Source organism: Patagioenas fasciata, chromosome 31, assembly GCF_037038585.1.
Source record: "Patagioenas fasciata isolate bPatFas1 chromosome 31, bPatFas1.hap1, whole genome shotgun sequence".
In the NCBI taxonomy this organism is placed as follows: domain Eukaryota; kingdom Metazoa; phylum Chordata; class Aves; order Columbiformes; family Columbidae; genus Patagioenas; species Patagioenas fasciata.
The window spans coordinates 3,203,953-3,229,274 of NC_092550.1; the positions used below are offsets into that span (position 1 = coordinate 3,203,953).

Consider the following 25,322-nt stretch of genomic DNA (forward strand, 5'->3'; position numbering starts at 1 on the left):
CCCCAAAAAAAACCCCAAATCCCCCAAATTTGCCCCAAAACGCCTGGGGGTGAGGATGATGTCACCGATGATGTCACCGATGATGTCACTTCTGCTTGGGAGGGGGCCTGGGGGGGGAGGGGCAGATCAGTCACGTGACCCTCCCCCCCCTCCAGTCCCTCCCAGTAACTCCCAGTTCCCCCCAATCCCTCCCAGTAACTCCCAGTTACCCCCCAGTTCCCCCCAATCCCTCCCAGTAACTCCCAGTTACCCCCCAGTTCCCCCCAATCCCTCCCAGTAACTCCCAGTTCTCCCCCAGTAACTCCCCAGTTCTCCCCCCCGGACCCTCCCAGTAACTCCCAGTTACCCCCTAGTTCTTCCCAGTAACTCCCAGTTCCCTCCCAGTACCTCCCAGTACCTCCCAGTTCCCCTCCAGTCCCTCCCAGTAACTCCCAGTCTATCCCGGTCCCCTCCACTTCCCTCCCATCCCCTCCCAGTCTTATCCCAGTCCCTCCCAGTCCCTCCCCAGTCCCCCCACTCCCTTCCCAGTCCCTCCCAGTCCCCCCAATCCCCTCCCAGTCCCCCCAATCCCCTCCCAGTCCCTCCCAGTCCCCCACAATCCCCTCCCAGTCCCCCCAGTCTCTCCCAGTCCCCCCCAATCCATCCCAGTCCCCTCCCAGTCCTTCCCAGTCCCCTCCCAGTCCTCCCCAGTCCATCCCAGTCCAATCCAGTCCCCCTTAGTCCATCCCAGTCACCCCCAATCCCCTCCCAGTCTCCCCCAATGCCTTCCCAGTCCCTCCCAGTCCCCCCCAATCTCCTCCCAGTCCCTCCCAGTCCCCCACAATCCCATCCCAGTCTATCCCAGTCCCCTCCCACTGCCCCCCATTTCCCTCCCACTCCCCCTCACTCCCCTCCCAGTCCTCCCCAGTCCATCCCAGTCCCTTCCCAGTCCCTCCCAGTCCATCCCAGTCCCCCTCAGTCCATCCCAGTCACCCCCAATCCCCTCCCAGTCTCCCCCAATCCCTTCCCAGTCCATCCCAATCCACTCCCAATCCATCCCAGTCCCCCCAATCCATCCCAGTTGCCCCCAATCCCCTCCCAGTCCCTCCCAGTCCCCCCACCCCCTCCCACTCCCCCCCAATCCATCCCAGTCCCTCCCAGTCCCCCCCAACCCCCTCCCAGTCTCCCCCAGTCCCCCCCAATCCCCTTCCAGTCCCTCCCAGTCCCCCCCAACCCCATCCCAGTCCCTCCCAGTCCATCCCAATCCACTCCCAGCCCCTCCCAGTCCCCCCAATCCCCTCCCAGTCCCTCCCAGTCCATCCCAATCCACTCCCAGTCCCTCCCAACCCCCTCCCAGTTCCCTCCCAGTCCCCCCCAATCCATCTCAGTCGCTCCCAGTCCCCACCAACCCCCTCCCACTCCTCCCCAATCCCCTCCCAGTCCCTCCCAGTCCCTCCCAGTCCCTCCCAGTCACCGGTAGACGCCGACCACCAGCGCGTGGTCCCTCTCGTAGGGCTCCAGCGTCAGCTGCTCCTGCGGCTTCATCCGCTCCGACGCCATCTTCCGCACCTCCCCCGCGAACACCGCCTCGGCCGGCGCCGTCGAGTCGATGCAGTTCGCCTACGGTGGGACGGACTGGGAGGGACTGGGAGGGACTGGGAGGGACTGGGAGGGACTGGGAGGGACTGGGAGGGGAATGGGAGGGGATTGGGAGGGGATTGGGAGGGACTGGGAGGGGATTGGGAGGGACTGGGAGGGACTGGGAGGGACTGGGAGGGGATTGGGAGGGGATTGGGAGGGACTGGGAGGGACTGGGAGGGACTGGGAGGGGATTGGGAGGGAGTGGAAGGGGATTGGGAGAGACTGGGAGGGACTGGGAGGGGATTGGGAGGGACTGGGAGGGACTGGGAGGGGACTGGGAGGGACTGGGAGGGACTGGGAGGGACTGGGAGGGGAACTGGGGGGACTGGGAAGGACTGGGAGGGGATTGGGAGGGGACTGGGAGGGACTGGGAGGGGATTGGGAGAGACTGGGAGGGACTGGGAGGGGATTGGGAGGGACTGGGAGGGACTGGGAAGGGATTGGGAGGGGATTGGGAAGGGATCAGGAGGGGAACTGGGGGGACTGGGAGGGACTGGGAGGGACTGGGAAGGGATTGGGAAGGGATTGGGAAGGGATCAGGAGGGGAACTGGGGGGACTGGGAGGGACTGGGAGGGACTGGGAAACACCGCCTCGGCCGGCGCTGTCGAGTCGATGCAGTTCGCCTACGGTGGGATGGACTGGGAGGGACTGGGAGGGACTGGGAGGGGATTGGGAGGGACTGGGAGGGGATTGGGAGGGACTGGGAGGGACTGGGAGGGGATTGGGAGGGACTGGGAGGGACTGGGAGGGGATTGGGAGGGACCGGGAGGGGATTGGGAGGGACCGGGAAGAGATTGGGAGGGGATTGGGAGGGACTGGGATATACTGGGAGGAGATTGGGAGGGGATTGGGAGGGGATTGGGAGGGACTGGGAGGGACTGGGAGGGGATTGGGAGGGACTGGGAGGGGAACTGGGGGGACTGGGAGGGACTGGGAGGGGATTGGGAGGGACTGGGAGGGGATTGGGAGGGAGTGGAAGGGGATTGGGGGGGACTGGGAGGGAAATGGGGGGGACTGGGAGGGACTGGGAGGGGATAGGAATAGACTGGGAGGGGATTGGGAGGGACTGGGAGGGACTGGGAGGGACTGGGATGGACTGGGAAGGGATTGGGAGGGGAACTGGGGGGACTGGGAGGGGAACTGGGGGGACTGGGAGGGACTGGGAAACACCGCCTCGGCCGGCGCCGTCGAGTCGATGCAGTTCGCCTACGGTGGGATGGACTGGGATGGACTGGGAGGCACTGGGAGGGACTGGGAGGGGATTGGGAGGGACTGGGAGGGACTGGGAAGGGACTGGGAAGGGACTGGGAAGGGACTGGGAGAGACTGGGAGGGACTGGGAGGGACTGGGAGGGACTGGGAAGAGATTGGGAGGGGATTGGGAGGGACTGGGAGGGACTGGGAGGGGACTGGGAGGGGACTGGGAGGGGACTGGGAGGGGATTGGGAGGGACTGGGAGGGACTGGGAAGGGACTGGGAAGGGATTGGGAGGGACTGGGAGGGACTGGGAGGGACTGGGAGGGGATTGGGAGGGACTGGGAGGGACTGGGAGGGACTGGGAGGGACTGGGAGAGACTGGGAGAGACTGGGAGGGAATGGAAAGGGATTGGGAGGGACTGGGAGGGGATTGGGAGGGACTGGGAGGGACTGGGAGGGGATTGGGAGGGACTGGGAGGGGATTGGGGGGGAGTGGGAGGGGACTGGGAGGGACTGGGAGGGAATTGGGAGGGACTGGGAGGGACTAGGAGGGGATTGGGAGGGACTGGTAGGGGAACTGGGGGGACTGGGAGGGGAACTGGGGGGACTGGGAGGGACTGGGAGAGACTGGGAGGGACTGGGAGGGGATTGGGATGGACTGAGAGGGACTGGGAGGGACTGGGAGGGGATCTGGATAGAGTGGGAGGGACTAGGAGGGGATTGGGAGGGACTGGGAGAGACTGGGATGGACTGGGAAGGGATTGGGAGGGGAACTGGGGGGACTGGGAGGGGAACTGGGGGGACTGGGAGGGACTGGGAAACACCGCCTCGGCCGGCGCCGTCGAGTCGATGCAGTTCGCCTACGGTGGGATGGACTGGGAGGGACTGGGAGGGACTGGGAGGGACTGGGAGGGGAACTGGGGGGACTGGGAGGGGATTGGGAGGGACTGGGAAGGGACTGGGAGGGACTGGGAGGGGATTGGGAGGGGAACTGGGGGGACTGGGAGGGACTGGGAGGGACTGGGAAGGGACTGGGAGGGACTGGGAGGGGATTGGGAGAGACTGGGAGGGACTGGGAAGGGACTGGGAGGGGATTGGGAGGGACTGGGAGGGGATTGGGAGAGACTGGGAGGGGATTGGGAGGGACTGGGAGGGACTGGGAGGGGATTGGGAGGGACTGGGAGGGGATTGGGAGGGACTGGGAGGGGATTGGGAGGGGATTGGGAGGGGATTGGGAGGGACTGGGAGGGGCTCTGTACTGATCCATACTGGTTTATACTGGTCAATACTGGTCTATACTGGTCCATACTGCTCTATACTAGTCCGTACTGGTCTATACTGGTCCATGCTGCTCTATACTGGTCCATACTGGTCCATACTGCTCTATACTGATCCGTACTGGTCCATAGTGGTCTATACTGGTCCGTACTGGTCCATACTGCTCTATACTGATCTGTACTGGTCCATACTGCTCTATACTGGTCTATACTGGTCCATACTGGTCTATACTGGTCCATACTGGTCCGTACTGGTCTATACTGGTCCATACTGCTCTATACTGGTCCATACTGCTCTATACTGGTCTATACTGGTCCATACTGCTCTATACTAGTCCATACTGCTCTATACTGGTCCATACTGGTCCATACTGCTCTATACTGATCTGTACTGGTCAATACTGGTCTATACTGGTCCATACTGCTCTATACTGGTCCATACTGATCTGTACTGGTCCATACTGATCTGTACTGGTCCATACTGATCTGTACTGGTCCATAGTGGTCTATACTGGTCCGTACTGGTCCATAGTGGCCCATACTGGTCTATACTGGTCTATACTGGTCCATACTGCTCTATACTGATCCGTACTGGTCCATACTGCTCTATACTGATCCATACTGGTGCATACTGCTCTATACTGGTCCATACTGCTCTATACTGGTCCGTACTGGTCTAAGCTGATCCGTACTGGTCCATAGTGGTCTATACTGGTCCGTACTGGTCCATAGTGGTCTATACTGGTCTATACTGGTCCGTACTGGTCCATAGTGGTCTATACTGGTCCATACTGGTGGTTACCTTGATGGAGATGACGAAGTGGCCCCCGTTGCGCAGGAAGTTGTGGGCGTTGAGGGCCACGATTCGCGTCTGGTCGGGCTGGGCCACGTCGGCAAAGATGACGTCGACCATCCCTGGGAACGGGGACAAAGCCACGTCGGCACCCGAAACGCCGGAATCCGCCCCAAAACACACCCGGGAGACCAAAAATGCCAAAAAACGGCCCAAAAACGCCCCAAAACGCCCCAAAAATGACCCAAAATTGCCAAAAAACGCCCCCAAACCGCCAAGAAACGCCCCAAGAAACACACCCGGGAGAGCAGAAATGCCAAAAAACGGCCCCAAAATGCTCAAAAACGCCCCAAAAACGCCTAAAAACGCCCCAAAAACGCTAAAAAACGCCCCCAAAACGCCAAGAAACGCCCCAAGAAACACACCCGGGAGACCAAAAATGCCAAAAAACGGCCCCAAAATGCTCAAAAATGCCCCAAAAACGCCTAAAAACGCCCCAAAAACGCTAAAAAACGCCCCAAAAACGCCTAAAAATGACCCAAGAAACAAACCCGGGAGATCAAAAATGCCGAAAAACGGCCCCAAAATGCTCAAGAGTGCCCCAAAAATGCCAAAAAATGGCCCCAAAACACCAAAAAACGCCCCAAGAAACACACCCGGGAGACCAAAAATGCCAAAAAACGCCCCAAAAATGCCCCAAAACGCCCCAAAAATGACTAAAAACGCCCCAAAAATGCCAAAAAATGCCCCAAAAACGCCTAAAAAAGACCCAAGAAATACACCCGGGAGAGCAGAAATGCCAAAAAACGGCCCCAAAATGCTCAAAAACGCCCCAAAAACGCCTAAAAACGCCCCAAAAATGCCAAAAAATGCCCCAAAAACGCCTAAAAAAGACCCAAGAAATACACCCGGGAGAGCAGAAATGCCAAAAAAAGGCCCCAAAATGCTCAAAAATGCCCCAAAAAGGCCAAAAAACGCCCCAAGAAACATACCCGGGAGACCAAAAATGCCAAAAACAGCCCCAAAAAGCTCAAAAACGACCCAAAAACGCCAAAAAACGCCCCAAAACCACCAAAAGACGCCCCAAGAAACCCACCCGGGAGACCAAAAATGCCGAAAAACGGCCCCAAAATGCTCAAAAATGCCCCAAAAATGCCCAAAAACGCCCCCAAAACGATAAAAAACGCCCCAAGAAACACACCCGGGAGACCAAAAATGCCAAAAACAGCCCCAAAAAGCTCAAAAATGGCCCCAAAATGGCTCAAAATGGCCCCAAAACAATAAAAAACGCCCCAAGAAACACACCCGGGAGACCAAAAATGCCAAAAACAGCCCCAAAAACGCCAAAAAATGGCCCCAAAACGCCAAAAAACGCCCCAAGAAACACACCCAGGAGACCAAAAATGTCAAAAAACGGCCCCAAAATGCTCAAAAACGCCCCAAAAACGCTAAAAAACACCCCAAAAACGCTAAAAAACGCCCCAAAAACGCCTAAAAATGACCCAAGAAACAAACCCGGGAGATCAAAAATGCCGAAAAACGGCCCCAAAATGCTCAAGAGTGCCCCAAAAATGCCAAAAAACACCCCAAGAAACACACCCGGGAGACCAAAAATGCCAAAAAACGGCCCCAAAATGCTCAAAAATGCCCCAAAAACGCCTAAAAACGCCCCAAAAACGCTAAAAAACGCCCCAAATCGCCTAAAAATGACCCAAGAAACAAACCCGGGAGATCAAAAATGCCAAAAAACGGCCCCAAAATGCTCAAGAGTGCCCCAAAAATGCCAAAAAATGGCCCCAAAACACCAAAAAACGCCCCAAGAAACACACCCGGGAGACCAAAAATGCCAAAAAAACGGCCCAAAATGCTCAAAAATGCCCCAAAAATGCCAAAAAACGCCCCAAAAACGCCAAAAAATGCCCCAAGAAACACACCCAGGAGACCAAAAACACCAAAAAACAGCCACAAAATGCTCAAAAACGACCCAAAAACGCCTAAAAATGCCCCAAAATGCTCAAAAACGCCCCAAAAACGCCAAAAAATGCCCAAAAAACGGTAAAAAACGCCCCAAAAACGCCAAAAACCGCCCCAAGAAACACACCCAGGAGACCAAAAATGTCAAAAAACGGCCCCAAAATGCTCAAAAACGCCCCAAAAACGCTAAAAAACACCCCAAAAACGCCAAAAAACGCCCCAAAAACTCCCCCAGGGAGTCCAAAAATGCCAAAAAAGCCCCAAAAAGTCCCTAAAACGCCCCCAAAACTCCACCAGGGAGCCCAAAAACGCCCCCAAACCCCCCTGAGATGCCTCCAGACCTTCTCCAACCACCTTGAGGAACCTCAACATCTTCACCTGGAACCTCCTGAGGCCCCAAAACTCATCTATGGGACCCCAAAACTCATCTCTGGGACCCCAAAACTCATCTCTGGGACCCCAAAACTCCCCATCAGGTCCCTCAAAACCCCCCTGAGATGCCTCCAAACCTTCTCCAACCACCTTGAGGAACCTCAACATCTTCTCCTGGAACCTCCTAAGACCCTAAAACTCATCTATGGGACCCCAAAACTCATCTCAGGGACCCCAAAATTCATCTCTGGGACCCCAAAACTCCCCATTGGGTCCCTCAAAACCCCCCTGAGATGCCTCCAAACCTTCTCCAATCCCCTTGAGGAACCTCAACATCTTCACCTGGAACCTCCTGAGATCCCAAAACTCATCTATGGGACCCCAAAACTCACCTCAGGGACCCCAAAACTCTTCTCCAGGACCCCAAAACTCCCCATCAGGTCCCTCAAAACCCCACTGAGATGCCTCCAAACCTTCTCCAACCACCTTGAGGAACCTCAACATCTTCACCTGGAACCTCCTGAGACCCCAAAACTCACCTCAGGGACCCCAAAACTCATCTCAGGGACCCCAAAACTCCCCATCAGGTCCCTCAAAACCCCCCTGAGATGCCTCCAAACCTTCTCCAACCACCCTGAGGAACCTCAACATCTTCACCTGGAACCTCCTGAGGCCCCAAAACTCATCTATGGGACCCCAAAACTCATCTCCAGGTCCCCAAAACTCATCTCCAGGTCCCTCAAACCCCCCTGAGATGCCTCCAAACCTTCTCCAACCACCTTGAGGAACCTCAGCATCTTCACCTGGAACCTCCTGAGACCCCAAAACTCATCTATGGGACCCCAAAACTCATCTCTGGGACCCCAAAACACCCCATTGGGTCCCCCAAAACCCCCCTGAGATCCCTCAAAACCCCCCTGAGATGCCTCCAAACCTTCTCCAACCACCTTGAGGAACCTCAACATCTTCACCTGGAACCTCCTGAGGCCCCAAAACTCATCTATGGGACCCCAAAACTCATCTCTGGGACCCCAAAACTCCCCATCGGGTCCCTCAAAACCCCCCTGAGATGCCTCCAAACCTTCTCCAACCACCTTGAGGAACCTCAACATCTTCACCTGGAACGTCCTGAGGCCCCAAAACTCATCTATGGGACCCCAAAACTCATCTCAGGGACCCCAAAACTCATCTCTAGGACCCCAAAACTCCCCATCAGGTCCCTCAAAACCCCCCTGAGATGCCTCCAAACCTTCTCCAACCACCTTGAGGAACCTCAACATCTTCACCTGGAACCTCCTGAGGCCCCAAAACTCATCTATGGGACCCCAAAACTCATCTCAGGGACCCCAAAACTCATCTCTAGGACCCCAAAACTCCCCATCAGGTCCCTCAAAACCCCCCTGAGATGCCTCCAAACCTTCTCCAACCACCTTGAGGAACCTCAACATCTTCACCTGGAACCTCCTAAGACCCCAAAACTCATCTAGGGGACCCCAAAACTCATCTCAGGGACCCCAAAACTCCCCATTGGGTCCCTCAATATCCCCTGAGATCCCTCAAAACCCCCCTGAGATGCCTCCAAACCTTCTCCAACCACCTTGAGGAACCTCAACATCTTCACCTGGAACCTCCTGAGGCCCCAAAACTCATCTATGGGACCCCAAAACTCATCTCTAGGCCCCCAAAACACCCCATTGTGTCCCCCAAAACCCCCCTGAGATCCCTCAAAACCCCCCTGAGATGCCTCCAAACCTTCTCCAACCACCCTGAGGAACCTCAACATCTTCACCTGGAACCTCCTGAGACCCCAAAACTCATCTATGGGACCCCAAAACTCATCTCTGGGACCCCAAAACTCCCCATCGGGTCCCTCAAAACCCCCCTGAGATCCCTCAAAACCCCCCTGAGATGCCTCCAAACCTTCTCCAACCACCTTGAGGAACCTCAGCATCTTCACCTGGAACCTCCTGAGACCCCAAAAGTCATCTATGGGACCCCAAAACTCATCTCAGGGACCCCAAAACTCATCTCAGGGACCCCAAAACTCATCTCTGGGACCCCAAAACTCCCCATCGGGTCCCTCAAAACCCCCCTGAGATGCCTCCAAACCTTCTCCAACCACCTTGAGGAACCTCAACATCTTCACCTGGAACCTCCTGAGACCCCAAAACTCATCTATGGGACCCCAAAACTCATCTCAGGGACCCCAAAACTCATCTCTAGGACCCCAAAACTCCCCATCAGGTCCCTCAAAACCCCCCTGAGATGCCTCCAAACCTTCTCCAACCACCCTGAGGAACCTCAACATCTTCACCTGGAACCTCCTAAGACCCCAAAACTCACCTCAGGGACCCCAAAACTCATCTCTAGGACCCCAAAACTCCCCATCAGGTCCCTCAAAACCCCCCTGAGATCCCTCAAACCCCCCTGAGATGCCTCCAAACCTTCTCCAACCACCTTGAGGAACCTCAGCATCTTCACCTGGAACCTCCTGAGACCCCAAAACTCATCTCAGGGACCCCAAAACTCATCTCTAGGACCCCAAAACTCCCCATCAGGTCCCTCAAAACCCCCCTGAGATGCCTCCAAACCTTCTCCAACCACCTTGAGGAACCTCAACATCTTCACCTGGAACCTCCTGACACCCCAAAACTCATCTCTGGGACCCCAAAACTCATCTCTGGGACCCCAAAACTCCCCATCAGGTCCCTCAAAACCCCCCTGAGATGCCTCCAAACCTTCTCCAACCACCTTGAGGAACCTCAACATCTTCTCCTGGAACCTCCTAAGACCCTAAAACTCATCTATGGGACCCCAAAACTCATCTCAGGGACCCCAAAACTCATCTCTGGGACCCCAAAACTCCCCATCGGGTCCCTCAAAACCCCCCTGAGATGCCTCCAAACCTTCTCCAACCACCTTGAGGAACCTCAACATCTTCACCTGGAACCTCCTGAGACCCCAAAACTCATCTCAGCGACCCCAAAACTCATCTCAGGGACCCCAAAACTCCCCATCAGGTCCCTCAAAACCCCCCTGAGATGCCTCCAAACCTTCTCCAACCACCTTGAGGAACCTCAACATCTTCACCTGGAACCTCCTGAGGCCCCAAAAGTCATCTATGGGACCCCAAAACTCATCTCAGGGACCCCAAAACTCCCCATTGGGTCCCTCAATATCCCCTGAGATCCCTCAAAACCCCCCTGAGATGCCTCCAAACCTTCTCCAGCCACCTTGAGGAACCTCAGCATCTTCACCTGGAACCTCCTGAGACCCCAAAACTCATCTATGGGACCCCAAAACTCATCTCAGGGACCCCAAAACTCATCTCCAGGTCCCCAAAACTCCCCATCAGGTCCCTCAAAACCCCCCTGAGATGCCTCCAAACCTTCTCCAACCACCTTGAGGAACCTCAACATCTTCACCTGGAACCTCCTGAGACCCCAAAACTCATCTAGGGGACCCCAAAACTCATCTCTAGGACCCCAAAACACCCCATTGTGTCCCCCAAAACCCCCCTGAGATCCCTCAAAACCCCCCTGAGATGCCTCCAAACCTTCTCCAACCACCTTGAGGAACCTCAGCATCTTCTCCTGGAACCTCCTGAGGCCCCAAAACTCATCTATGGGACCCCAAAACTCATCTCAGGGACCCCAAAACTCATCTGTAGGACCCAAAACTCCCCATCAGGTCCCTCAAAACCCCCCTGAGATGCCTCCAAACCTTCTCCAACCACCTTGAGGAACCTCAACATCTTCACCTGGAACCTCCTGAGACCCCAAAACTCACCTCAGGGACCCCAAAACTCATCTCTGGGACCCCAAAACCCCCCTGAGATCCCTCAAAACCCCCCTGAGATGCCTCCAAACCTTCTCCAACCACCTTGAGGAACCTCAACATCTTCACCTGGAACCTCCTGAGACCCCAAAACTCACCTCAGGGACCCCAAAACTCATCTCTAGGACCCCAAAACTCCCCATCAGGTCCCTCAAAACCCCCCTGAGATGCCTCCAAACCTTCTCCAACCACCTTGAGGAACCTCAACATCTTCTACTGGAACATCCTGAGACCCCAAAACTCATCTCTGGGACCCCAAAACACCCCATTGGGTCCCCCAAAACCCCCCTGAGATCCCTCAAAACCCCCCTGAGATGCCTCCAAACCTTCTCCAACCATCTTGAGGAACCTCAACATCTTCTCCTGGAACCTCCTGAGACCCCAAAACTCATCTATGGGACCCCAAAACTCATCTCTAGGACCCCAAAACTCCCCATCAGGTCCCTCAAAACCCCCCTGAGATGCCTCCAAACCTTCTCCAACCACCTTGAGGAACCTCAACATCTTCACCTGGAACCTCCTGAGACCCCAAAACTCACCTCAGGGACCCCAAAACTCATCTCTAGGACCCCAAAACTCCCCATCGGGTCCCTCAAAACCCCCCTGAGATCCCTCAAAACCCCCCTGAGATGCCTCCAAACCTTCTCCAACCACCTTGAGGAACCTCAACATCTTCACCTGGAACCTCCTGAGGCCCCAAAACTCATCTCAGGGACCCCAAAACTCATCTCAGGGACCCCAAAACTCCCCATCAGGTCCCTCAAAACCCCCCTGAGATGCCTCCAAACCTTCTCCAACCACCTTGAGGAACCTCAACATCTTCACCTGGAACCTCCTGAGGCCCGAAAACTCATCTATGGGACCCCAAAACTCATCTCAGGGACCCCAAAACTCATCTCCAGGACCCCAAAACTCCCCATCAAGTCCCTCAAAACCCCCCTGAGATGCCTCCAAACCTTCTCCAACCTCCCCAAGAAGCCCCAAACCCGCGTCCCCCGATGTCCCCATTGTCCCCCGATGTCCCCGTACCGACGAGCATGCGGTACTTGTGGGGGTGCCGCGCGTCCTCGATGACGGGGATGACGTTGGTCCGCTTCTTGGCCACGTTGATGAGGTCACGGCCCGAGCGGTGGGAAAACTCCACGGCGTAGACCAGGCCCTCCTGGGGACATCGGGGACATTGTCACCCATAGGGTCCCAAACCCCATGGGGACGTCCCCATGGGGTCCTGGTGTCACCCCCATGTGCCCAAACCCCATGGGGACATCCCCAAAGAACCTCAAGGACCTTCTCAAAAACATGAAGGTGCCACCTCCAAGTTGTCCCCAAGAGCTTGGTGACCCCATCCCCATGTCCCCAAACCCCATGGGGACGTCCCCATGGGCTCCCGGTGTCACCCCCGTGTCCCCAAATCCCATGGGGACGTCCTTAAAGAACCTCAAGGACCTTCTCAAGAACATGAAGGTGTCACCTCAAGTTGTCCCCAAGGCCCTGGTGACCCCATCCCCGTGTCCCCAAACTCCATGGGGACATTCCCAGTGTCACCCCCGTGTCCCAAACCCCATGGGGACATTCCCAGTGTCACCCCCATGTCCCCAAACCCCATGGGGACGTCCCCAAAGAACCTCAAGGACCTTCTCAAGAACATGAAGGTGCCACCTCCAAGTTGTCCCCAAGAGCTTGGTGACCCCATCCCCATGTCCCCAAACCAGATGGGGACATTCCCAGTGTCACCCCCATGTCCCCAAACCCCATGGGGACATTCCCAGTGTCACCCCCATGTCCCCAAACCCCATGGGGACCTCCCCAAAGAACCTCAAGGACCTTCTCAAGAACATGTAGGTGTCACCTCAAGTTGTCCCCAAGGCCTTGGTGACCCCATCCCCATGTCCCCAAACCCCATGGGGACGTCCCCATGGGGTCCCGGTGTCACCCCGTGTCCCCAAACCCCATGGGGACGTCCCCAAAGCACCTCAAGGACCTTCTCAAGAACATGAAGGTGTCACCTCAAGTTGTCCCCAAGAGCTTGGTGACCCCATCCCCATGTCCCCAAACCCCATGGGGACATCTCCATGGGCTTCCAGTGTCACCCCCGTGTCCCCAAACCCCATGGGGACGTCCCCAAAGAACCTCAAGGACCTTCTCAAGAACATGAAGGTGCCACCTCCAAGTTGTCCCCAAGAGCTTGGTGACCCCATCCCCATGTCCCCAAACCCCATGGGGACATTCCCAGTGTCACCCCCATGTCCCCAAACCCCATGGGGACCTCCCCAAAGCACCTCAAGGACCTTCTCAAGAACATGAAGGTGTCACCTCAAGTTGTCCCCAAGGCCCTGGTGACCCCATCCCCGTGTCCCCAAACTCCATGGGGACATTCCCAGTGTCACCCCCATGTCCCAAACTCCATGGGGACATTCCCAGTGTCACCCCCATGTCCCCAAACCCCATGGGGACCTCCCCAAAGAACCTCAAGGACCTTCTCAAGAACATGAAGGTGTCACCTCAAGTTGTCCCCAAGGCCTTGGTGACCCCATCCCCATGTCCCCAAACTCCATGGGGACATTCCCAGTGTCACCCCCATGTCCCAAACTCCATGGGGACATTCCCAGTGTCACCCCCATGTCCCCAAACCCCATGGGGACGTCCCCAAAGAACCTCAAGGACCTTCTCAAGAACATGAAGGTGTCACCTCAAGTTGTCCCCAAGGCCCTGGTGACCCCATCCCCATGTCCCCAAACCCCATGGGGACATTCCCAGTGTCACCCCCGTGTCCCAAACCCCATGGGGACATTCCCAGTGTCACCCCCGTGTCCCCAAACCCCATGGGGACGTCCCCAAAGAACCTCAAGGACCTTCTCAAGAACCTGAAGGTGCCTCCTCCCCATTGTCCCCAAGGCCTTGGTGACCCCATCCCCGTGTCCCCAAACCCCATGGGGACGTCCCCAAAGAACCTCAAGGACCTTCTCAAGAACATGAAAGTGTCACCTCCGAGTTGTCCCCAAGGCCCTGATGACCCCATCCCCATGTCCCCAAACTCCATGGGGACATTCCCAGTGTCACCCCCATGTCCCTAACTCCATGGGGATGTCCCCATGGGGTCCCGGTGTCACCCCGTGTCCCCAAACTCCATGGGGACGTCCCCAAAGAACCTCAAGGACCTTCTCAAGAACATGAAGGTGTCACCTCAAGTTGTCCCCAAGGCCCTGGTGACCCCATCCCCGTGTCCCCAAACTCCATGGGGACATTCCCAGTGTCACCCCCATGTCCCAAACTCCATGGGGACATTCCCAGTGTCACCCCCATGTCCCCAAACCCCATGGGGAGGTCCCCAAAGCACCTCAAGGACCTTCTCAAGAACATGAAGGTGCCACCTCCAAGTTGTCCCCAAGAGCTTGGTGACCCCATCCCCATGTCCCCAAACCCCATGGGGACATCTCCATGGGCTTCCAGTGTCACCCCCATGTCCCCAAACCCCATGGGGACCTCCCCAAAGAACCTCAAGGACCTTCTCAAGAACATGAAGGTGCCACCTCCAAGTTGTCCCCAAGAGCTTGGTGACCCCATCCCCATGTCCCCAAACCCCATGGGGACGGCCCCATGGGCTCCCGGTGTCACCCCCATGTCCCCAAACCCCATGGGGACCTCCCCAAAGAACCTCAAGGACCTTCTCAAGAACATGAAGGTGTCACCTCCGAGTTGTCCCCAAGGCCCTGATGACCCCATCCCCATGTCCCCAAACTCCATGGGGACATTCCCAGTGTCACCCCCGTGTCCCTAACTCCATGGGGATGTCCCCATGGGGTCCCGGTGTCACCCCGTGTCCCCAGACTCCATGGGGACGTCCCCAAAGAACCTCAAGGACCTTCTCAAGAACATGAAGGTGTCACCTCCGAGTTGTCCCCAAGGCCCTGATGACCCCATCCCCATGTCCCCAAACTCCATGGGGACATTCCCAGTGTCACCCCCATGTCCCTAACTCCATGGGGATGTCCCCATGGGGTCCCGGTGTCACCCCGTGTCCCCAGACTCCATGGGGACGTCCCCAAAGAACCTCAAGGACCTTCTCAAGAACATGAAGGTGTCACCTCCGAGTTGTCCCCAAGGCCTTGGTGACCCCATCCCCATGTCCCCAAACCCCATGGGGACATTCCCAGTGTCACCCCCACATCCCAAACCCCATGGGGACATTCCCAGTGTCACCCCCGTGTCCCCAAACCCCATGGGGACGTCCCCAAAGAACCTCAAGGACCTTCTCAAGAACATGAAGGTGTCACCTCAAGTTGTCCCCAAGGCCTTGGTGACCCCATCCCCATGTCCCCAAACCCCATGGGGACGTCCCCATGGGCTCCCGGTGTCACCCCCATGTGCCCAAACCCCATGGGGACATCCCCAAAGAACCTCAAGGACCTTCTCAAGAACATGAAGGTGTCACCTCAAGTTGTCCCCAAGGCCCTGGTGACCCCATCCCCGTGTCCCCAAACTCCATGGGGACATTCCCAGTGTCACCCCCATGTCCCAAACTCCATGGGGACATTCCCAGTGTCACCCCCATGTCCCCAAACCCCATGGGGACATCCCCAAAGAACCTCAAGGACCTTCTCAAGAACATGAAGGTGCCACCTCCAAGTTGTCCCCAAGAGCTTGGTGACCCCATCCCCATGTCCCCAAACCCCATGGGGACATTCCCAGTGTCACCCCCATGTCCCAAACTCCATGGGGACATTCCCAGTGTCACCCCCATGTCCCCAAACCCCATGGGGACCTCCCCAAAGAACCTCAAGGACCTTCTCAAGAACATGAAGGTGTCACCTCCAAGTTGTCCCCAAGGCCCTGGTGACCCCATCCCCGTGTCCCCAAACCCCATGGGGACATTCCCAGTGTCACCCCCGTGTCCCAAACCCCATGGGGACATTCCCAGTGTCACCCCCACGTCCCCAAACCCCATGGACATCCCCAAAGAACCTCAAGGACCTTCTCAAGAACATGAAGGTGCCTCCTCCCCATTGTCCCCAAGGCCTTGGTGACCCCATCTCTATGTCCCCAAACCCCATGGGGACATTCCCAGTGTCACCCCCGTGTCCCAAACCCCATGGGGACATTCCCAGTGTCACCCCCATGTCCCCAAACCCCATGGGGACGTCCCCAAAGAACCTCAAGGTCCTTCTCAAGAACATGAAGGTGTCACCTCCCCGTTGTCCCCATCGTCCCCACTCACCGGCCCCACGATGTCGGCCACGTGTGACACCGTTGTCCCCGAGGCCGCCCCCAGGTACAGGACCTTGGAACCGGGTCCCATGTGGATCTGGTCGATGCCACCCAAGATGGCAGCGGCGAGTTTGGACCTGAACGGGTTCCAGGCGCGATATTCCACCTTCGTGTCACCTTCCTGGGGACGGGGACATCGGGGACACGTCACTCGACGTCACATGGGGTCACACAACCCCCCAGTGTCACCCAGTGCCACCAGTTCCCCTTCCCAGTGCTCCCAATATGAGATCTGAGATGGTTTTCATGGGGCCTTCAAGGTTGGTGACACCTCCTGGGGACCTCTTGGTGTCCTGGGGACACTTGGGGACACCGGGGACACGTCACTTGATGTCATATGGATTCCCTGAACCTCCCAGTGTCACCCAGTGCCACCAGTTCCCTTTCCCAGTGCTCCCAGTATGGGATCTGAGAAGGTTCTGGTGGGGTCTTCAAGGTTGGTGACACCTCCTGGGGACATCTCAGTGTCCTGGGGACACTTGGGGACACATCACTTGATGTCACATGGGGTCACACAACCCCCCAGTGTCACCCAGTGCCACCAGTTCCCCTTCCCAGTGCTCCCACTATGAGATCTGAGAAGGTTCTGGTGGGGCCTTCAAGCTTGGTGACACCTCCTGGGGATATCTTGGTGTCCTGGGGACACTTGGGGACATTGGGGACACGTCCCATGATGTCACATGGGGTCACACAACCCCCCAGTGTCACCCAGTGCCACCAGTTCCCCTTCCCAGTGCTCCCAATATGAGATCTGATACGCTTTTCATGGGGCCTTCAAGGTTGGGGACACCTCCTGGGGACCTCTTGGTGTCCTGGGGACACTTGGGGACATTGGGGACACGTCACATGATGTCACATGGGGTCACACAACCTCCCAGTGTCACCCAGTGCCACCAGTTCCCCTTCCCAGTGCTCCCAGTATGAGATCTGAGAAGGTTCTGGTGGGGCCTTCAAGCTTGGTGACACCTCCTGGGGACATCTTGGTGTCCTGGGGACACTTGGGGACATTGGGGACACGTCACTTGATGTCACATGGGGTCACACAACCCCCCAGTGTCACCCAGTGCCACCAGTTCCCCTTCCCAGTGCTCCCAATATGAGATCTGAGATGGTTTCCATGGGGCCTTCAAGGTTGGTGACACCTCCTGGGGACATCTTGGTGTCCTGGGGACACTTGGGGACATTGGGGACACGTCACTTGACGTCACATGGGGTCACACAACCCCCCAGTGTCACCCAGTGCCACCAGTTCCCCTTCCCACTGCTCCCAGTATGAGATCTGAGAAGGTTCTGGTGGGGCCTTCAAGCTTGGTGACACCTCCTGGGGACATCTTGGTGTCCTGGGGACACTTGGGGACATTGGGGACACGTCACTTGACGTCACATGGGGTCACACAACCTCCCAGCGTCACCCAGTGCCACCAGTTCCCCTTCCCAGTGCTCCCAATATGAGATCTGAGATGGCTTTCATGGGGCCTTCAAGGTTGGTGACACCTCCTGGGGACCTCTTGGTGTCCTGGGGACACTTGGGGACATTGGGGACACGTCACTTGATGTCACATGGATTCCCTGAACCTCCCAGTGTCACCCAGTGCCACCAGTTCCCCTTCCCAGTGCTCCCAATATGAGATCTGAGATGGCTTTCATGGGGCCTTCAAGGTTGGTGACACCTCCTGGGGACATCTTGGTGTCCTGGGGACACTTGGGGACATTGGGGACACGTCACTTGACGTCACATGGGGTCACACAACCCCCCAGTGTCACCCAGTGCCACCAGTTCCCCTTCCCAGTGCTCCCAGTATGGGATCTGAGAAGGTTCTGGTGGGGCCTTCAAGGTTGGTGACACCTCCTGGGGACATCTCAGGGTCCTGGGGACACTTGGGGACATTGGGGACACGTCACTTGATGTCACATGGGTTCCCTGAACCTCCCAGTGTCACCCAGTGCCACCAGTTCCCCTTCCCAGTGCTCCCAGTATGGGACCTGAGGAGGTCCCACTGGTGTCCCCAACCCTGGTGGTCCCTCCCAGTGCCACCAGTGTCACCTCCCAGTGCTCCCAGTTGCCCCCAGCAGCCCCCAAGCCGCTCTCCCAGTGCTCACCAGTACCTCCCAGTCCCTTCCCAGTTACTCCCAGTTCCTCCCAGTCCCTCCCAGTTGCCCCCAGTCCCTTACCAGTTACCCCCAGTACCTCCCAGTCCCTTCCCAGTTACTCCCAGTCACCTCTTAACCTTTACCAGTTACCCCCAGTCCCTCCCAGTTACCCCTAGTCCCTTCCCAATCTCCTCCCAGTTACTCCCAGTGCCTTCCCAGTTACTCCCAGCTGTTTCCCAGTGCCCTCCCAGTTACCCCCAGTCCCTTCCCAGTTACTCCCAGTAACCTCTTAACCTTTCCCAGTTACTCCCAGTCCCTCCCAGTTACCCCCAGTCCCTTCCCAGTCCCTTCCCAGTTACTCCCAGTCACCTCTTAACCCTTCCCAGTTACTCCCAGTCCCTCCCAGTTACCCCCAGTCCCTTCCCAATCTCTTCCCAGTTACTCCCAGTGCCCTCCCAGTCCCTTCCCAGTTACTCCCAGTCCCTCCCAGTTACCCCCAGTCCCTTCCCAATCTCTTCCCAGTTACTCCCAGTGCCCTCCCAGTCCCTTCCCAGTTACTCCCAGTCCCTCCCAGTTACCCCCAGTCCCTTCCCAATCTCTTCCCAGTTACTCCCAGTGCCCTCCCAGTCCCTTCCCAGTTACTCCCAGTCCCTCCCAGTTCCCCCCAGTTCCTTCCCAATCTCTTCCCAGTTACTCCCATTGCCTTCCCAGTTGCTCCCAGTTACCCCAGTCCCCCCCAGCCCCTTCCCAATCTCTTCCCAGTTACTCCCATTGCCTTCCCAGTTGCTCCCAGTTACCCCAGTCCCCCCCAGCCCCTTCCCAGTCACCCCCAATCACCTCTTAACCTTTCCCACTTCCCCCCAGTCCCTTCCCAATCTCTTCCCAGTCCCTCCCGCTACAAACCAGTACAAACCAGTATAAACCAGTATAAACCAGTACCTCCACGCTGATCCTCTTCTCCCCGTACACTGACTCCCCGGGCACCAGGTTCCGCGTCACCAGCGCGTCCTCACGGCCCCGCACGATGAACACGCCTGCCCAGTATGGACCAGTTCAAACCAGTTCAAACCAGTTGCCCCCCAGTTACCTCCCAGTTACCCCACTCCCATCCCAGTTCGATCCCAGTGCCTCCCAGTTAAGCTCTGAGGGCTCCCAGCTACTCTGACCACTCCCAGTGCCTCCCAGTTCATCCCAGTTACCTCCCAGTTACAAAACCAATTCAACCCCAGTTACACCCAGTGCCTCCCAGTTACCCCAGTTCCCACCCCACTTCAATCCCAGTTCATCCCAGTTACCCCCCCAGTTCATCCCAGTTACCCCAGTTCCCACCCCACTTCAATCCCAGTTCATCCCAGTTACCCCACTTCCCACCCCACTCCAATCCCAGTTCATCCCAGTTACCCAACTTCCCACCCCACTTCAATCCCAGTTCATCCCAGTTACCCCAGTTCCCACCCCACTTCAATCCCAGTTCATCCCAGTTACCCCAGTTCCCACCCCACTTCAATCCCAGTTCATCCCAGTTACCCCAGTTCCCAATCCACTTCAATCCCAGTTACCCCCCCACTTCAATCCCAGTTCATCCCAGTTACCCCAGTTACTCCCCCACTTCAATCCCAGTTCATCCCAGTTACCAAACCAGTTCAATCCCAGTTACCCTCCCACTTCAATCCCAGTTCATCCCAGTTACCAAACCAGTTCAACCCCAGTTACCCCCACACTTCAATCCCAGTTCATCCCACTTACCCCCAGTTCATCCCAGTTACCTCCCAGTTCACCCCAATTACCAACCCAGTTCAATCCCATTTACCCCCAGTGCCTCCCAGTTCATCCCAGTTACCCCCAGTCCCTTCCCACCCAGTTCAACCCCAGTTATACCCAGTTCATCCCAGTTACCAACCCAGTCCAATCCCAGTTACCCCCAGTGCTTCCCAGTTATCCCCATTCAACCCCAGTTCCCCCCAGTTCATCCCAGTTCCCTTCCAGCACCTCCCAGTTCCCCCCCAGTTCATCCCAGTTCCCCACCAGTTCCTCCCCAGTGCTTCCCAGTTCACCTCAAATCCCCCCAGTGCCTCCCAGTTCATCCCAGTTCGTCCCAGTGCCTCCCAGTTCCCTCCCAGTCACCCCCAGTTCCCCCCCAGTGCCTCCCAGTTCATCCCAAATCCCCCCAGTACTTCCCAGTTCCTTAACCACTGCCTCCCAGTTCCCCCCAGTTCATCCCCAGTTCCCCCCCAGTTCATCCTCAGTTCCCCTCAGTCCCTTGCAGTTCCTCCCCAGTTCATCCCAGTTCCACCCAGTGCCTCCCAGTTCCCCCCCAGTTCATCCTCAGTTCCCCTCAGTCCCTTGCAGTTCCTCCCCAGTTCATCCCAGTTCCCCCCAGTTCATCCCCAGTTCCCCCCCAGTTCATCCTCAGTTCCCCTCAGTCCCTTGCAGTTCCTCCCCAGTTCATCCCAGTTCCACCCAGTGCCTCCCAGTTCCCCCCCAGTTCTCCCCAGTCCCCCTCAGTTTCCTCCCAGTTCCCTCCCAGTTCATCCCAGTCCCCCCCAGTGCCTTCCAGTCCCTCCCAGCTTCTTCCCAGTCCTTCCCAGTTCCCTCCCAGTTCCCCACCAGTGCTTCCCACTTCCCCCCCAGTGTCTCCCAGTTTCCTCCCAGTCCATCCCAGTCCCCTCCCAGTGCCTTCCAGTCCATCCCAGTCCCTCCCAGTGCCTTCCAGTCCACCCCAGTCCCCCCCAGTCCATTCCAGTCCCCTCCCAGTGCCTTCCAGTCCATCTCAGTCCCCCCCACTCCCCTCCCAGTCCATCCCAGTTCATTCCAGTCCCCTCCCAGTTCCCTCCCAGTGCCTTCCAGTCCATCCCAGTCCCCCACAGTTCATCCCAGTCCCTCCCAGCTCCCTCCAGTCCATCCCAGTCCCTCCCAGCTCCCTCCCAGTGCCTTCCAGCCCATCCCAGTCCCCCCCAGTCCGCTCCCAGTCCCCACCCAGTGCCTTCCCAGTGCATTCCAGTCCATCCCAGTCCCCTCCCAGTTCCCTCCCAGTCCATCCCAGTCCCCCCAAGTCCATCCCAGCCACCTTCCATTTCCCTCCCAGTGCCTCCCAGTCCATTCCAGTCCCCTCCCAGTGCCTTCCAGTCTATCCCAGTCCCCCCAATCCATCCCAGTCCCCTCCCAGTGCCTTCCAGTCCATCCCAGTCCCCTCCCAGTGCCTCCCAGTGCCTCCCAGTCCCCCCAGTACCCTGGTGCCGATGCGGCTCCACCGTCACTTTGCGTCCCCCCTTGAAGCCTCCGCGCCCCCCCCGGCCCCGGGGGGTGGAGCCTCGGTGGGCGGGGCCTCCGCGGGCGGGGCCTCCACGGCCACGCCCCCCGGCCATGCCCCCCCGGCCCCGAGGGCCACCTGTGGATACTGGGGTTACTGGGAGGGACTGGGAGGGAACTGGGGTTACTGGGGGAACTGGGGGGGAACTGGGGGGGAACTGGGGGAACTGGGAGGGACTGGGAGGGAACTGGGGGGACTGAGAGGGGAACTGGGGGGAATGGGAAGGACTGGAAGGGAACTGGGGGGGGAACTGGGGTTACTGGGAGGGACTGGGAGAAAACTGGGAGGGAACTGGGAGGGGAACTGGGGTTACTGAGGGGACTGGGAGGGACTGGGAGGAACTGGGAGGGAACTGGGGTTACTGGGAGGGACTGGAAGGAACTGGAAGGGAACTGGGGTTACTGGGAGGGACTGGGAAGGGAACTGGGGTTACTGGGAGAACTGGGAGGGGAACTGGGAGGGGAACTGGGAGGGGAACTGGGAGGGGAACTGGGAGGGGAACTGGCATTACTGGGAAGGACTGGGAGGGAACTGGGAAGGGAACTGGGAAGGGAACTGGGGTTACTGGGAAGACTGGCGGGGGAACTGGGGTTACTGGGAGGGACTGGAAGGGACTGGGGGGGAACTGAAGTTACTGGGGGGACTGGGAACTGGGGTTACTGGGAAGGACTGGAAGGGGACTGGGAGGGAACTCGGGGTGGGACTGGGGTTACTGGGAGGGGAATGGGGGGGAATAGGGGGTAACTGGGAGGGGACTCGGGGGGAATGGGGGTAACTGGGAAGGACTGGGAGGGACTGGAAGAGAACTGGGGTTACTGGGAGGGGAGTGAAGGGGAACTGGGGTTACTGGGAGGACTGAGAGGGAACTGGGGCTACTGGGAGGGACTGGGAGAAAACTGGGAGGGAACTGGGAGGGCAACTGGGGTTACTGGGGGGACTGGGAGGGAACTGGGAGGGACTGGGTGTGGAACTGGAGCTACTGGGGGGACTGGGAGAGGAACTGGGGTTACTGGGAAGGACTGGAAGGGGAATGGGAGGGAACTGGAGGGGGGACAGGGGTTACTGGGAGGGGACTGGGAGGGAATGGGGGTAACTGGGAAGGACTGGGAGGGACTGGGAGGGAACTGGGGTTACTGGGAGGGACTGGGAGGGGAACTGGGAGGGGAACTGGGGTTACTGGGAGGGACTGGGAGAAAACTGGCAGGGAACTGGGAGGGGAACCGGGGTTACTGGGAAGGACTGGGACGGGAACTGGGGTTACTGGGAAGGACTGAGAGGGGAACTGGGGTTACTGGAACAGACTGGGAAGCGGAATGGGGGTAACCGGTCATACTGGGAGAGGTAATGGGGGTAACTGGTCATACTGGGGGGGTTACTGGGAGCACCGGGAAGGGGAATGGGGGTAACTGGTCATACTGGGTGAAGTTACTGGGAGCACTGGGAGGGGGAATGGGGGTAACTGGTCATACTGGAAGAGGTTACTGGGAGCACTGGGAAGGGGAATGGGGGTAACTGGTTATACTGGGAGGGGTTACTGGGAGCACTGGGAAGGGGAATGGGGGTAACTGGTTATACTGGGAGGGGTTACTGGGAGCACTGGGAAGGGGAATGGGGGTAACTGGTTATACTGGGAGGGGTTACTGGGAGCACTGGGAAGGGGAATGGGGGCAACTGGTCATACTGGGAGGGGTTACTGGGAGCACTGGGAAGGGGAATGGGGGTAACTGGTCATACTGGGAGGGGTTACTGGGAACACTGGGAGGGGAAATGGGGTAACTGGTTATACTGGGAGGGGTTACTGGGAGCACTGGGAAGGGGAATGGGAGTAACTGGTTATACTGGGAGGGGTTACTGGGAGGGGGAATGGGGGTAACTGGTCATACTGGGAGGGGTTACTGGGAGGGGGAATGGGGGTAACTGGTCATACTGGGAGGGGTTACTGGGAGGGGGAATGGGGGTAACTGGTCATACTGGGAGGGGTTACTGGGAGGGGGAATGGGAGTAACTGGTTATTCTGGGAGATGTTACTGGGAGCAACTGGGAAGCGGAATGGGGGTAACTGGTCATACTGAGAGGGGTTACTGGGAGCACTGGGAGGGGTTACTGGTCATACTGGGAAAGGTTACTGGTCATACTGGGAGCCCACTCACCTCGGCCACCCCGGAAGCCACCGCGTCCCCCACGGGGGCTGAACCCTGTGAAACTGGGGTGAACTGGGAGCACTGGGGCAAACTGGGACAGGCCCAGTAACCCCAGTAACCTCCCAATTACTCCCCAGTAACTCCCAGTTACCTCCCAGCAACCCCTTCCCTGCCTCCCAGTAAATCCCAATTACCCCCTGCTAACTCCCAATTACCTCCCAGTAACCTCCCAGTATATCCCAGTCCCTCCCAGTATACCCCAGTCCCTCCCAGTAATGCCCAAATAACCTCCAGTATCCCCCCCATTAACTCCCAGTAACCCCCCAGAAACCTCCAGTCCCTCCCAATCCCATCCCAGTATATCCCAGTATAACCCAGTGCCCCCAGTCCATCCCAGTCCCTCCCAGTCCATTCCAGTCCCTCCCTCCCAGTGCCCCCCAGTTCATTCGAGTCCATCCCAGTCCCCTCCCAGTCTCCCCCAGTTCATCCCAGTCCCTCCCAGTCCCCCCAGTTCATCCCAGTCCCCCCCAGTTCATGCCAGTCTACCCCAATTAATCCCAATTCTGAGACCCCCCAGTCCATCCCAGTCCCCCCCAGTTCATCCCAGTTTCCCCCAGTTCATCCCAGTCTATCCAGGTTCATCTCAGTCCCCCCCAGTCCCCCCAGTTCATCCCAGTTCAACCCAGTTCAACTCAGTTCATCCCAGTCTATCCCAATTAATTACAGTTCCGAATCCCCCCCAACCCCCCCCAGTTCATCCCAGTCCCTCCCAGTCCCCCCAGTTCATCGCAGTCCCCCCCAGTTCATCCCAGTCCCTCCCAGTCCCCCCAGTCCACCCCAGTCCCCCCCAGTTCATCCCAGTCCCTCCCAGTTCATCCCAGTCCCTCCCAGTTTATCCCAGTTTCTCCCAGTCCCCCCAGTTCATCCCAGTCCCCCCAGTTCCTCCCAGTCCCCCTCAGTTCCTCCCAGTCCCCCTCAGTTCATCCCAGTCCCCCCAGTTCATCCCAGTCCCCCCCAGTTAATCCCAGTTCCCCCCAGTTCATCCCAGTTCCCCCAGTCCCTCCCAGTTCCCCCAGTCCCTCCCAGTCCCCCCAGTTCACCCCAGTCCCCCCCAGTTCATCCCAGTCCCTCGCAGTTCATCCCAGTCCCCGCACTTCTCATCCCAGTGTCCCCCAGTCCCTCCAAATCCATCCCAGTCCCTCCCAGTCCCTCCCAGTTCACCCCAGTTCACCCACCAGGCCTCATCCCGCCCTTCACTCCACGCGGGTCCACACGCTTCGCTCTCACCCCCCCACCGGAACCGGAAACACCACCTCCCGCCCCGCCCATTCCCTGGCACCGCGCATACGTCGCCACGCCCCCCGACGTCACCTCCCCGCCCACAACCGGGCGGAAGTGCCTACGGGAGTGGGGGAGGCGCTGCCCAGGGTCCTAGAGCCGCCGGT

At 58.0% G+C, this 25,322-nt stretch overlaps 1 protein-coding gene across 1 annotated transcript; it reads right to left on the reverse strand.

The window, feature by feature from the left end:
* LOC136114374 (rRNA 2'-O-methyltransferase fibrillarin) lies at positions 1-25,223 on the reverse strand. Its single transcript, XM_065859720.2, is given in 10 exon segments — positions 1-107; positions 1,454-1,599; positions 4,897-5,009; positions 12,100-12,232; positions 16,286-16,456; positions 19,366-19,460; positions 21,656-21,814; positions 23,887-23,931; positions 25,113-25,172; positions 25,175-25,223. Coding segments are annotated over 10 exon segments (993 nt in total). The 3' UTR covers positions 1-85.
* Between the last annotated feature and the right edge of the window lie 99 nt (positions 25,224-25,322).